The sequence below is a fragment of the Myotis yumanensis genome, unplaced genomic scaffold (assembly GCF_028538775.1).
Source record: "Myotis yumanensis isolate MYYU_CA2020_CCGP unplaced genomic scaffold, mMyoYum1.0.hap1 SCAF_3, whole genome shotgun sequence".
NCBI classification, from domain to species: domain Eukaryota; kingdom Metazoa; phylum Chordata; class Mammalia; order Chiroptera; family Vespertilionidae; genus Myotis; species Myotis yumanensis.
This window is the reverse complement of record NW_027223754.1, coordinates 130,456,569-130,470,273: the sequence shown is the minus strand read 5'-3', so window position 1 is coordinate 130,470,273 and position 13,705 is coordinate 130,456,569. Positions and strand designations below refer to the sequence as shown.

General features: G+C 42.8%; 1 protein-coding gene across 2 annotated transcripts in view; it reads left to right on the top strand.

Moving 5' to 3' along the window:
* Positions 1–1,497: 1,497 nt before the first annotated feature.
* Positions 1,498–13,705, top strand: part of KITLG (KIT ligand) — a 91,626-nt gene continuing 79,418 nt past the window's right edge. For both annotated transcript variants that reach the window (XM_070409603.1, XM_070409602.1), the window contains exon 1: positions 1,498–1,683. In XM_070409603.1, coding sequence (XP_070265704.1) covers positions 1,669–1,683 — 15 coding nt within the window. In that variant the 5' untranslated portion in view covers positions 1,498–1,668. The remainder of the gene's footprint in view (positions 1,684–13,705) is intronic.

Sequence of the window (13,705 nt, the reverse complement as noted above, 5' to 3'; positions counted from 1 at the left end):
ACCATTACTGACTTTGACAATGAAGGAGGTTATGAGCCAAAGAAGTAGACAGCTTCTGGAAGGCAGAAAAGGCAAGGGAAGGGATTTTCTCCAATATTTAGCCCAGTGAGATTTATGGCTCCAAGCTGTAAGATACTAAGTTTGTGTTGTGTTAAGCCATTACGTTTATGGTTATTTGTTACAGCAGCAATAGAAAACTAACACAGTGAGCTTCAAATTTTGCCTACTTTCTTGTTCTCTCATGGTTATAAGTTTGGCTCATTCATTTTTAACAAAGGCACACTCAACTAATGAAGGCAAACTTGGAACCTACTTTCTTATTAAAATACCTAATTCCTACATTTATCCATTATTCTTGTTCTAATCCATTATTGATGTTAATGTCTAGTTAACATGTTTTTTAAAAAAAATTAAAATGTCTTTTAATGGTCTTCAGTTATAAGAAACATATAAAAGGGTTTTTGGAGAATCAATAAAATATTTATTTTATGTAATTTTTAAAGGCTGTATAGCCAGAGCACTGGATTCAAATTAAGCTCTGCCATTTACTAGCTGTGGTTTGGGGAAACTGACCTCTGTGAGCCTCCGTTTCACCATCTTTAAAATGGGAATAAAAATGAGAGGACCTATGCAATAGCTTGGGGAACAGATTTAATTATATAATCTATGTAAAGTCCTTGGCATGACGCCTAGTATGTAATTAAGTGCATCACATAATGGTGTTCGCTAATATTATTGTTACATGATCTTTCCGATTTGAAAAACTTCTCTAACAAAAAGTAGTTTCCAGAACACTTGCTGTGTCCGCAACCTGCACAGTTAATAATCTACACTTCCTTTCAATCTTAATTTCTAAAGAAGCAGCAGTGAACCCTTCTGAAAACAACACCTCCCTTAGCAATACTTAACCCTGAGGGAACAATTCATTTAATTATTAAATATTTATTCACTAAAGTAATTGTTTTTAAAAAAATGAGGGGTAAGACAATGGTCTAAATCCTAATTAAGTCCCTGAGCGGGGCAGGGTGAATTATTGGCTAGGCTCCGGAGTCCTCTCCCCAAACACCCCTGTACCGGGCCTTAGCCAACCGGCGAAGTATTTCGCTTGTCCGGGCGGTGCCAGGTGAGCCCCTGAGCAGTCGAGAGGCCACGCTGGAACTGGCCGCGTCTGGCGCGCCGCGCCTGCAGCGGCTGCAGGTTGTTAAGCTTCGCCCTTGGAGCCCGTGCGCCCTCGTGGCCTCCTGCCGGTGCGCGTCCGGGGCCCGCAGGCAACAGGACACGCTTAACCCGATCTGTCCAACTTCTGGGCCATCCCCGCGGCTCTGACGCCCTCCCGATCTCCCCCTCCTCCCCCGGCACCCCCCACTCCGAGCCAGGGCCCGGACTCGCCACTCCTGGGCTCCGGAAGGGAAGGAGGCGTGTCCGGAGCAGGCGGGAGGGAGCGATATAAAAGTGCTGGCGGCGCGCCGGCCGGGGTTTCATTCGCCGCCTTGCGCCGGGACCGGGAGCGCCGCGGGAAGCACGGGCCGTGGAGAGGGCGCTGCGCTCGGGCTACCCAATGCGTGGACTATCTGCAGCCGCTCCTCGTGCAATATGCTGGAGCTCCAGAACAGCTAAACGCAGTCGCCACACCGCTGCCTGGGCTAGATCACAGCGCTGCCTTTCCTTATGAAGAAGACACAAGTGAGTAGGGCGCGCCCGGGAGCTCTCCGGCTCTCCAAGAAAATCGCGTCCGGAGGCCGGCGCGTCCCGGCACTACCTGCCTGGGCGTCCGGGGCTGTGCCTGCCGGACCCGCCGAGGGGGTGCGGGGGAGGCGGGCGTGGCGTGCGAGCCCGAGCCGCCGGGGCCGGCTGAGCCCGGGAGAGGAGGAGTGGGAGTGATGAGAGGGAGCCGGTGCCAAGTTCGCAGCCTCAGCCGTTAAGTTTGGAGCTGTCAGTACGAGTCGCAGTTCCTGTAAGGAGGAAGGATCTGCTCTTTGGTCGGAGAGTTTTAAGTGATCACGGAAAGGCATGTCTTTGCACGGGAGACATTTTCTCGGATTCCGGGAGATTACAAAACAGCTCCCCGTACGCCACACACTCTCGCGCTCCCTCGCACCCAGATTTCTGTGCAGCCCCCAAGTGGGCTCGGGGCTCGCGGGGACGCGGGTGCCACCGCGGGCGCGAAGCCGACCTCGAGTTTCTTTAGTAGCAGCGCTCCGCGGGGCAAGGAACCTGCCTGGCCCACCGCGGAAACTTGCTTCCCCGCAGCATTTGCGGGGTTTGCAGCTATGGGGGAGCTCTCCAGAGAGCTCTCGATGAGGTGATACCTCCACATCGCACCCACCTTCTTTCATTACAGAATAGAAAGTTTCTCTCTTTTTTTTTAAATGGGCACCTCTAATGATAGTTATTTAGGTAATTCTCAGTGCTGCTAAATTGTGCATTATACACTTAATCACTGGGTAAAGCACGGCCCAGGGGTACAATTAGATCCAGCAACCCCCTGAAGCAGATATGTGGCTTGTCATTTTAAAAGGGCCCCCACGTTGCTCCTATCCATAGTTCTTTTCACCACTGCAGTTCTTACCTCTTCTCACTTCTTCCCCTTGGAATTGTGTGTGTCTGTCCCTTGGGTAAGGCTGCCCTTTCACCCCCCAGAGGTTCTATCCGAAATTGCAATTCCTGAAATGTGTCGAAGGGATAGAAGTGTTGGGGGAAAAGGGAAATCGTCAGTTCAGAATGAAGGCATCACTGTGGGGGAAATGCTGTATTAAAGGGTGCGCTTCGTATCATATTTTCAATAGATGTCTAGGCTTAGGAGATGTACACATTTGGAAGGAATCAGGAAGAATCAAGGTCATCGCACCCATGTGGAGAAGAGCAGGGGGAAGGGGCATTGCCTGGCAGAAAGGTTTGTAAGGTTTCTAGGGCAGAGGCCTAGGAGGAGAGGAAGGGAGTGCAGTTCCCTTCTTGCAAGCAGGTTGGTTTATAGGCAGAGCATTGAAGGCCACACCTGGGGTCACCACAGTGTGCTGCGGAAATGCAAGTGTTAAAGGCTGGCAAGGAAAGAGAGGTTACGATGTAATTTCTTGATTTGTACAAGTTTTCTGCTTTGCAGGAATAATATGCAAGATCATAGAACCCATTCCCTGTTATAGTAGCATCTGCTCACATGAATGGCAGTGGTGAGATCTGGGTGGAGAAATCTCTATCTACCAGTTCAGAAAAAGAGCCTAAACCTTCCTATTTAAACAAGAGCACTGGAGACAGATCAGGTTAATGACCAACACTCCAAAGGAGGGCGACATACTATCATGTCACTTTGAGTGTCAGTAGGATTGATGATCCTTGCACCCTTGCTTTGCGAAACACATGTGAGCTCTGTAATCTTCCTTCTCACTTTGATTAAATGACTGTGTAAATCTGATTACATGGAATAATTCCATTGAAAACTAGAAAGAGGTCAATCTAGCCTGAAACGCCATGGTGTTAGTGACTCAGTGCTGCTGACCAGGGTCATTTGAGATAGCTAAATATTTTAGAAATGTGACCTGCTCAGACCAAGTTAAAGTGCAAGCCCTTTGGGGGAACTTGCTGATGTTAAAGGACTTGCAGGCATAGGAGGGCAGTGCCCTTGCTGAATGAAGGCATTCATTGCCTGGGATCTAATGACCTTCAAGGTCTCCTTTAAGGATACTTCTAGCAATTCCACATTCTTGCCACTGAAAAGGGGGACACTAGAAATAGTATGAAATCGATAACATAATCTGTGGAAATGAGGGGGAGAGGGATTGGATCCTTGTTAATATTGCTAAATTTTCTAATCCAAAAGGTACAAGAAACTTCCTGTGTAACTCTGGATGGATGGAGAGTAGCATGAGGAAATCAAATATTAAGAAGTAAGATAAATTGCCAGCAAGGGTATCTACTAAATCAATAGTTTCAATGGTCATTTATAAAGATGGCCTTAATAGGAGAGTTCTATTTTAAGGTAAACAGTTTTTTGCTCTCTTAGTATATATTACCCAAGATATAAAATTAGAACTTAATAAAAGTAATAATAATAGTAAACTTTAATTGCAGTTATGCAGCTCTCCAAGAATCACGGGTGCACCAGATGTTCTGGCCTTTCAGTTAAGCTAAATAAGTGTGAAAATTCCATCAAGAAACAATTCAATAAATGATTCAATAAATGATTCTTTCATTTATTTAGCATTTGTAATGGTTCAATAAATGATTCTTTCATTTATTTAGCATTTGTAATGGACTTTAGCATTAAGAAAATAATTACATGGACAATACCTATGAGTAGCAATTATAACAAATTTAACCACAAGTCTACAGAAATGAATGCATTTTGCATTTTTCAGATTTCTGAGTGCATTTTATTTATATTATATGGTTTTGCGGTTTGAAGGAAATTGTGGCTTAGGTTCAGAAAGAACATCTATTTCGATCAATAATCATTTATTTTAATATAACACTCTGTATATTAAATAACAATTGGACAGTATATTTTTCAAGACCATTTTAAAAAGTGCTTATCAACTTAATGGGCCTGATGCCCGATTTATTGATGTACTCACATTTTAGTTTTCAGATGGTTTGTAAGAGTTTTCCTTACTGCTATCAGTTTTAAAAATATTAAGAAAAAAATCCATCTTGCAAACAGTGTAATAAAAGGCCATTTTAGGCATGCATTAGTTCTCAGAGAAGCAAATAGACTACTTTTTAGCTTTTGTTGTTCCAAGAAGACATCCCTCTATTGTCTGTATGAGGATGATATTTGGGTGATAATGCAAGTTTGTAGAAAAAAAAATTATGAAAAGAGCATTTTTTCATCTTATCCTTAGAGTCACTCAATTTGGAGTGTGTGCTTTGAGTAATTCTATTTTGTGTAGCTTTTAATTGATACATTCTGCCAAGATTTTAAAATTCAAGTGCTAAGTCAATTACATTTAACATAAAACAAGGAAATAACCATATGGAAATCTGAAGGCCTGAGCCAAACCAATTAAAATTGCTAAATTTTATTTATGTCTAACTGTTGATTTGAACATAGCAAATTGCAAGTCACGTTTGTTCTTTAATGGTAGGTGATTGACATCTTTCCATCACCAGGAAAAAAAAAAACCCCTGCCCAAATGGCTGGTCTGAATATTGGAGGTTTTATGCATGGTCTGCACTCACGTGCCCTTCCCACCCATGGCTAGGGAGCGCCTCAGGTGTCGTGGACACACAGTGTGTGTCATCTAGCTCTAGCTTTTGAAGACTTAGATTCCAATTCCTGTTTTACCACTGGTGAGATAAATGACCTTAGGCAAATGGTTAAACTTCTTAGGAATTGCATTTTGTAATCTGTATGATGGTTATAAAATAGTCATAAAGAGTTTTCTCACATGGTGGTTGTAAGGATTAAAGGAGAATATATATATCTTTATCCCAGCACAGTGGCTTACTGTAGTTCCAGTCTGGATTTGTTGTTCCTGAGAAGAGAATTGCTTGCTGGTTAACTTAACAACCAGAGAAAAACTGACTATTGCAGGTAGATGGTGCTTCACCAGCAAAACAGACAAATCTGAATCTGTGGATTCAGTGCTGCCCGTTCCAGGCTGATGTCTGTTTATAGACTGTAGTGAACACACAGCAAACTGGGAATGTACGAAAACAAAGGCTATATGTGGCATCAAGGATGTTAAATTCTTTAAAACTAAAAATGAGTGAGAGAATTAGAATTGAAAATAGAAATAGAAAATGGAAATATTATCGCCATCTCTGATTCACTTCCATATTTCCACACTCTTGCTTTCTGAGTTCCCCTGGTGTGATGCTGAGGGTTTATTTTGTTTTGAACTGGAGACTTAGCATCCTATCCCTGGTGTTCTTGCACTTGCTCTTCTGATTGAGGCCATGCATTCATTTCTGCACAGTATCCTTTTTGTCTTTCCCAGGCAACATGCAGTGACATTTTTATCCATTATGCAAGTTTGGGAGATTTTTGTTTTCCTTTTCCTGATTACCTTAATGTTCCCTTTTGTAAATTAGGGTAAGGCATTTGGCTGCAAATCAATCTTAGGAGTGATCTTTTATCTTTTTTTCTAGTACATGAATCCAACAGCTGCAGGGGACTGCTTTTGGGTGTAAGTCACCTGTGTAGTCAGAACATTTATGAAACAAATTGAGGCAACACCAAGATGCTTTTATAATGTATGCTGTTTTCAAGGTTAGTTTGTATAGACTTTGTCTCATAGAAACCATTGACTGTATCCTCACTGATTTTTAGATGCTGCAAATGTGTTTTTCCTTTTTACTTGACTATGGGCACAGGAAGAACTATTAACAGGGGTTGGGAGTTTGAGGGAATTGTTAATATCACATCTCTATTTCCTCTGTCCAGAAAAAAAAAAAAAGGAGGTGGGGAGTGATTTTCTTATAATTAGGCCTCATGGTTCTTTTTTTTTTTTTGTTAAAAGTATTACAAAGGGTATTACATATGTGTCCTTTCCCCTCCCCCCCCCACCCTTGACAATCCCCTGTCCTCCCTTACCCCCCAGTGTCTTATGTCCATTAGTTATGCTTATATGCATGCATACAAGTTCATGGTTCTTTTTTTGAGGTCTCAATGTGTGTCATCTAAAGGAAGACTCTTCTTTATGTTGCTGTCTTTTCCAACCTCAATTTCCTCAACTGTAAAATGAGAAAGTAGGACTAGGCGATTTCTAAGTGCCTTCCAGTTCTAAAATTTTGAAGGTACTAGTAAAATAGAGGCTTGAACCAGATGGCATTTAAGCACCCTTTGGTTCTGAGACTTGTGTAGCCATTGCTTTGGTGTGAATATAAATGATAGCCATTATTTTATGATTATGACCCAGCCAATGGGGAGAAAGAGGTTTAAATTTAGACTGTTCTGCTTTTAGCCATTTTACCTGCTCCTTGGCATTTCTCTCTAACAAGAATGGTATTTGCACTTTGCTATGTTAGCAGTATCCACTGTTACTTTCTCTCTTCTGATCTTTAAATCCTCTCCGTAAGGAAGGATCCTAAGGCAAAGGCAGGCGACCAGAGGAGATAGGCTCACAAAGGTAGTGAGTGCCTCCCTGGGCCTGCGTGTCTCTTCTGCTCCTGCCGTCTGCAGTGTCTGGGAGCATGCAGTAGCCATGGAGGGAATCTGATCACGTAGCAGAAAGGCATTGGTGGGGAGCGTGGGGGAATGGGTCGTGTGCTTGGCTCTTGCTCCAGCGCCAGCAGACACTGAGGCTTAGGCAAGTCTTGGACAAGTCCTGGGCGAGTCACTGATCTCAGTAGTATCTCTGGCCCACTCCCTAGCATGAACCCTCAGAAACCAGGGAAGAGGAGGGGGTCTGCAGCCGGCAACACGGGCTGGAAAAGGAGGGAGCAGGCCTGCTGCCTCAGGGAAAGACTGTTCTTGTGGAAGGCACTTGGCTGAGGATTTTCGCAGGTTCAGTACCCTCTCGGGACACCTCTCACCTACCTCCTTTCTTGAGCTTCTCTCTAGAACTGACCTCACTGGAGAATTGGGGCAAGCCCAGTAGCCAGCAGCTGGTTTTCCTCAGCCATCAGAAGCCATGACAGTCCTTTCTCATTGTTGACAGGAGACTATTGGAGCATCAGCTGGACCCCTGCGCGGGCCAAGAGAGCAGGGATTCTTCAGAAAATGGAGCAGTGGCAGTGACAGTGACGCTGTTCTCCTCTAAGCACAGGCAGAGCCTAGAGAGCTGCCCACTGAAAGCACGTCCAGCATCGAGGCAGTGATCCAGGCTCTGACAGAGGCAGCGGTAGCTCTCCTTCGTGATCTGGGTGTGGGAATTCAGCAGGTGCCTCTGCAGGTGTAGCTGTTGCCTTGGTGCTTTGAGTGCTGTGGATTAGAATGTGGGCATGAAGGGCGCAGCCAGGGTGCCTTTTCTGTGTTCCGGGTGCACAGAAAGTCACTCAAAATGGGCAGTTGCCCTTCAGAGAATGCCTTTGCTCTCTAGGGTGACAATGCAAAAAGGCACAAAAGAGCAAGAACAAACCCATCCTCAGCGTTCACTCGAAAAAGAAAGCCTCAGCCTCCTTCACCTTTGCAGAAGCCCCCCGCACCCCCCTCCTCACCCAAACACATAGTGTGGCAGGCTGCAGACCTGGGAGGACCCAGCACAGTAGGATGGGGGGCCTGGTGTTGGCCTTGTTTGCACATACTCTGTTGCCCTTTCAAGAGCAGAATTTCATCTTCTGAACAAAAGCACTGTGGGTGCTTAGAACTTTTGCCTCTTTTTCAACTTGACATAAAATCTCTGAAGCCAGCAGTCTTTCCATTCAAGTGTATCTCACAACTGGCTTAGAATGTGGTCCAAAAGGGTAGTTGAGGGTTTTGAGTAAAACCTCAAAGAATTATAATTTAATAGGGGCTGTCTTTTGTGAGGGACCCCCTTATGCAGAGTTTTCTGTTGTTTCCTGGGAGTCCCTTTCTTGAGGCCTTTCTAGACGACTGCCTGTGAAAGCACACGGATTCCTTGATTTCCAAGCAGAGCGTTGCAGAGAAATGGGTTGTGTTATAAATTCCTTGCTCCTGTCCTGGCACGTGTTTTTCAGGACATATGGATGGCTGTTCAGATTTACATTAACTGCTGAACTTGAGATGAAGAGGAGGGAGGAAGGGTAAAAGTATTTCATATAAAGTGATTTCTAATGTCATCTGGAAAACCCAGGGATTACAAAACAAACCTCAGCAGTCACACATCATTATTTATGGTTCTATGTAAACCTACAATTTAATGCTTCTGAAATAGTCAACACATTAGGGATTTCCATTTTTGATGACCAGCGAAAACCTCTGTGATTGCTTTAGTTTGGATCTCTGGCAGTTTAGAAAGCTGCTCTATTCGGCCAGGCCTACTCAGAGGCCTCTGATGTGTTCTGTTAAGCGGAGGACTGGCTCTGACATGGAATTCTGCTTGTTAGATAGGGTGCATGGCTTGCGCTTTCTGCCTCCAGGTGGTCCAAAATGGGCATTGAAATGCAGAGATAATAAAGGCATTAGAAAACATTCATGAAAAATGAAAGAGAGGTTATTAGTATGTTTTTAATATTGTATGACATTAATTTTATGTACAAAAGCACTACAAAATAGGGTTTATGTTATTCTTTCATTGTTTTGCAACAAATTATAACATTAAAACAATATCCTTAACCCCTGCCCAAGAAAGTATTTTTAAAACTTTAGTGCGTGTATTTTTTTTTTTTTTTTGGTAATGTGCCATACTCTATACCTTAATAATACTTAGAAAACAGTGGGCTGCCTTTTTCTCCCCTTTTGAAACTTGAATCTTTTTTTATTCTTAAACAATTTTAATAGACTTTTAAATTCAAAAGCAATTTGATCGTTTATTGTTCTGCGTCTGTACAAATGTCACACATAAATGATTCAGCATGAAGGAAAGGATTTACTGTAGTGTGTGTGTCAAATTTTGACATTTAAATGTGTAGCCATTTTAAAGAGTTTCCATCATTGCTTTATAAAATCAAATCACCCTGCTAATAAGATCAACCAGAGTGGCACTCCGTAGAAAACAGTTCCAAGATTAATTAATTGGGAGAACTTTTCTTCTGGGAGGTAGGTACAGGTTTTTTTTTAAAAATCCCATTTCACAGATGAGGAAATTCAGATAAGGTCCTTCCTCTGCCAACTCCACGTGTTTATTGCCAAGAATAACACCCAAAGAGATTTAGCTGGCACAGCCACAGTGCGTTAGTGTGGCTTGTTTAGCACGTCAGAGATACAAATTCTGTTTACAGGAACATGGAATCAAAAGCAAATGCAATTCAGATATTAGAAACAGCTGCCAGTGATAGAATTTGGACAAAATTAGGTTGTGGGATAAAAAATTTTCATAATTCCAGTTGCCTAGCAGAGTGGCTCATATCAGATACTCATCGTGTTGTGGAAAGAGTAAATGCCTGATTCAGGTTGTTAGGTGCTGATATACTTTTTTGAGGCTTTTTTCCTTTTCTTTTCTTTTGTTAAACAGGGCAAATTGGACTTGTATGCATCCATATAACCATAACTAATGGACATAAGACATTGGGGGGTAAGGGAGGGCAGGGGCTTGTTAAGGGCGGTGGGGGGGAAAAAGGACACTTATGTAATACCCTTTGTAATACTTTTAGCGAAAAATAAAAAAAAATAAAAAAAAACAGGGCAAATTTTTTTAAAATGTTTAAATTGATTTTAGAGAGAGGAAGAGAGAGAGGAGAAAGAGAAACATTGATGTGAGAAACATCATCAATTGGCTACCCCCAGTAGATGCCCTGACTGGAGTTTCAACACACAACCTGGGTATGTGCCCTGACCTGGAATAGAACCCTCCACCTTTTGATGTATGGGCTGACATTCCAACTGAGCCACACCAGCCAGGGCAAAACAAAGTACATTTTTAACTACTGTGCTGGCGCTATTATATGCACAAATGTGTTTGGTTGATGATTATAAAGGTTACTTTGTTCACCATATAGAGCATTGTTTTCCATGAATATGCAATATCATTTACTAAGCAAAACTGGAGGCCATGTGAAAAAACAGAAAACATTGGATTGAATTATAGATCAAATGTAGTATTGGTTCTGCCACGGACTAGCTATGTGACCTTCAGTAGGTATTTTTCTCTGATCTTTACTTTCCCTATCTTTAAAATGGGTACAGAAATAACCACCTATTAGTTGTATTGATTAAGTGAGATGGACTGTCTAAGGGCACAACGACTTACACTTAGTACATAATCAGTTCCTTTTCTGCTAAAATAATGAATCATGAAATATTATAGCAAATCCAAATGCTGTAAGAAATACATTCATTGTTAGCCATTTCTGCTTTTGCATGAATAAATAAAATAATCCTTAGAGATTAATGGCATAACTTCCTTATGTTATCTGCCTTCTTTAACACTCATAAGTACTCTTAGCAAATTAAACAACATTTTCCTTCAATTTTATCTCCTTTACCTTTACCCCCCTTCCCATGAAAGGAAAGTTATACAAAATAGTCCAAATGACAAGCAACTTAAAAAGAGAAAGCAGCTTATTGAATAAGGAAATAGTAAGAGCAGTTGATAGGTTAATATATACTTGTTGATTACGCACCACGATGAGGTGCAAACTGCACGGGTACGTCTCATTTGATTCTAGCCCCAAAAAGTTATGAAGTAAATACTATTGTTGATATCACTTTTTTAAACAAATAAGGAACTTAAAGTTCAGAGAGTTTAAGAAAACGTGCCCCAAATTAAAAGAAGAATAAAATGCAAGTAAGCAGAAAATCTTGGATGTGAAGCCAAGGCTGTTGAATTCTAAAGACTCGATTCCACTTAGCCATATTTAGGTATACATACATAGATGTGCAGTCTGTACAGTGTGAGCTTTTTTGGTTTTAATTTGTCTGTGGAGATGATAGCTTTTAGTCTTATATGGCAGGAAAGCTGAGCTTCTGGGTGAGGGACAAGTAGCTCTGACCCAGCTCCTTAGTCCCACCAGGAGGGTAAATGGTTGTGGGAGCAACAACGCTCACACAGTCAGGGCACCTGCCTCTCCCTCAGTCTCCTCAGCTGTCAAATGGGTGCCTCATCTGACTGCTGTGCGGGGGGCGCGGGGGCGGGGGCCTTATAAACGGTAAAAGGGCCATTTTACTTTATGGAATTAAGAATTACTGTCTAAACCTTGGTGTCTTTCAAATAAAATTGTACTCTTGTCTGCAGAGGGCAGGTTTTAAAATATTTTAAGATGGTGTTGCAAAATAGTACACTCTTAGAAAAAAAGATGCTTCAGGGATCACTTCATTCAATCGGTCCTGACCCTATTTTCACGCTGTTTTCTAAAGCAACTCTAAGCGCCTGTGAGCATATTAGAAAACTATTTAATAATGATATCTTTATGCTTCTGCCTGTTTTTCAAAACTACCAGCCACCCAAGTTAGGACCTTTGCTCTGTCATTCATTTTCTGCTTTAACATTACGATTTTTTAAACAAATGACCATGGGAACACCCTTGTCAGCAGCACCGCTATGGGACTTACTCATCAGGTTGAGCGGAAACAAAAGTGTTAGCTGAAAGGTCCTGGCCTCATCTGAACACAGATGATGGACACAGCATGGCAGAGCTATGATGGACCGAGCAGCCCGCAGCTGGACAGCCTGCTGTGGTTGGCTCAGCACGAGATCTCTGAGCCTCCGTTTCCACAGCTACAAAACGTGGACAGCAAGAGTACACTTCTCAAAGACGGTCATGAAGATTCAGTGAAATAATCCACAGGAAAGCCCTCCGTCCAGCACTTGCACATGGGAAATACTAAATAAACGTTTACTGTTATCCTTAGCCTTCAGCAATTGCTAAGCTTATCAGTGTGGTGCCTCCTGTCTGAGAGAAAGTGCCTTTAAAAGTCCCCACTGTCTGAATGGAAGGGAAAGCTGGAGCCATTTATCCAAAGAACTCGGGCTTTACATCCACTGCAGTCCTGAATAATTGGATTGTTTTCATTCCCTACTATAACAAAACCAGAAAAAGAGCTAAGTGTGTATAATGATATCTCCAGATAGTTCACCTAGAGCGCAGTTACTTCTTTCTATCATGCACCAAGGTCACCGCGCGAACTGCACACAGGAGCTGGCTTCCGAGCCAGGCGGCCAGCACCAGCGCCTGCATTCCTGAACTCTATGCTGTCCCTAGAATTGGGGGGGCCCGAACATGAGTCCTTCTCATGAATTGGTGAGTGATGTCCTACTTTTCCCTATCGGGGAGGAGAGGTCATTTTTCGCATTAACAGAAAGATAGCCCCTTGTCAAGGGAGAATGGAAAGAGTATGGCTTTTGGGTCAAAAGCACCTAGGTTTTACCTCTGGTTCTTGACTCCAGCTTGCCAAGAGATCCTATGCAAATTACTTAACTTTGCTTCAACTTTTCCTACCTGAATTTCCTCTTCTGTAAAATGCACCTTTCCTCTCTCCCTTCCTCCCCTCCCCACCCCCCCACCCCCGTTTTATCCCTACTCCTTTCACTCCCTCCCTCTTCTGGTCCCCTTCCTTCTTTACCTTTTTAACTTACGAATAATATGCTGTATACCTGTCTTGTAGCTGGCCCTCGCAGATTTTTACTATGATAAAAAAAGTATTTTCCAGACCTCATCCATGTTTTCCAGCTATACTGTAAATTCTGTTTGTGCACAGTGTTTGACCCATTGATCTCACAGACACTTGAAGGAGCGTGGACTTTGGAGTCAGAGAGAATGTGGCCTAAGTCCCAGCTCCATTGTTCACCAAGACCATGCGCATGCTATTTACTTTCTTCCTCTAGGCCCTAATGCCCTCATGTGTCTACTGGGGTAACAGTACATAGAAGAATACAAAGATTAAATGAGATAATAGGTGGACATTGACCCAGAACTGATGTTCAGTAAGTGGTGTCTCTAATCTTTAGGGACTGGATTATGCCAGCAGACAGATCAGACTTCTACTCTGTCTGCTACTTTTGTGTGACGGCTGTAGTAATTAAAAACCTGCGGCCATTGAAAAGCACGGAGAGATTAGGGCTGGTTATGGGAAATGAGATTACGTAACTGTGATCGGAGATTAGTGAAGGGTCTGGATCTCAGTCAGCATGGATCTTTGAAACTAAGGATGCTAACACACGCCTTGGCTGCCTCACAAGTTGTAAGAGGCAAAGAGGTGATGGATAGAGCA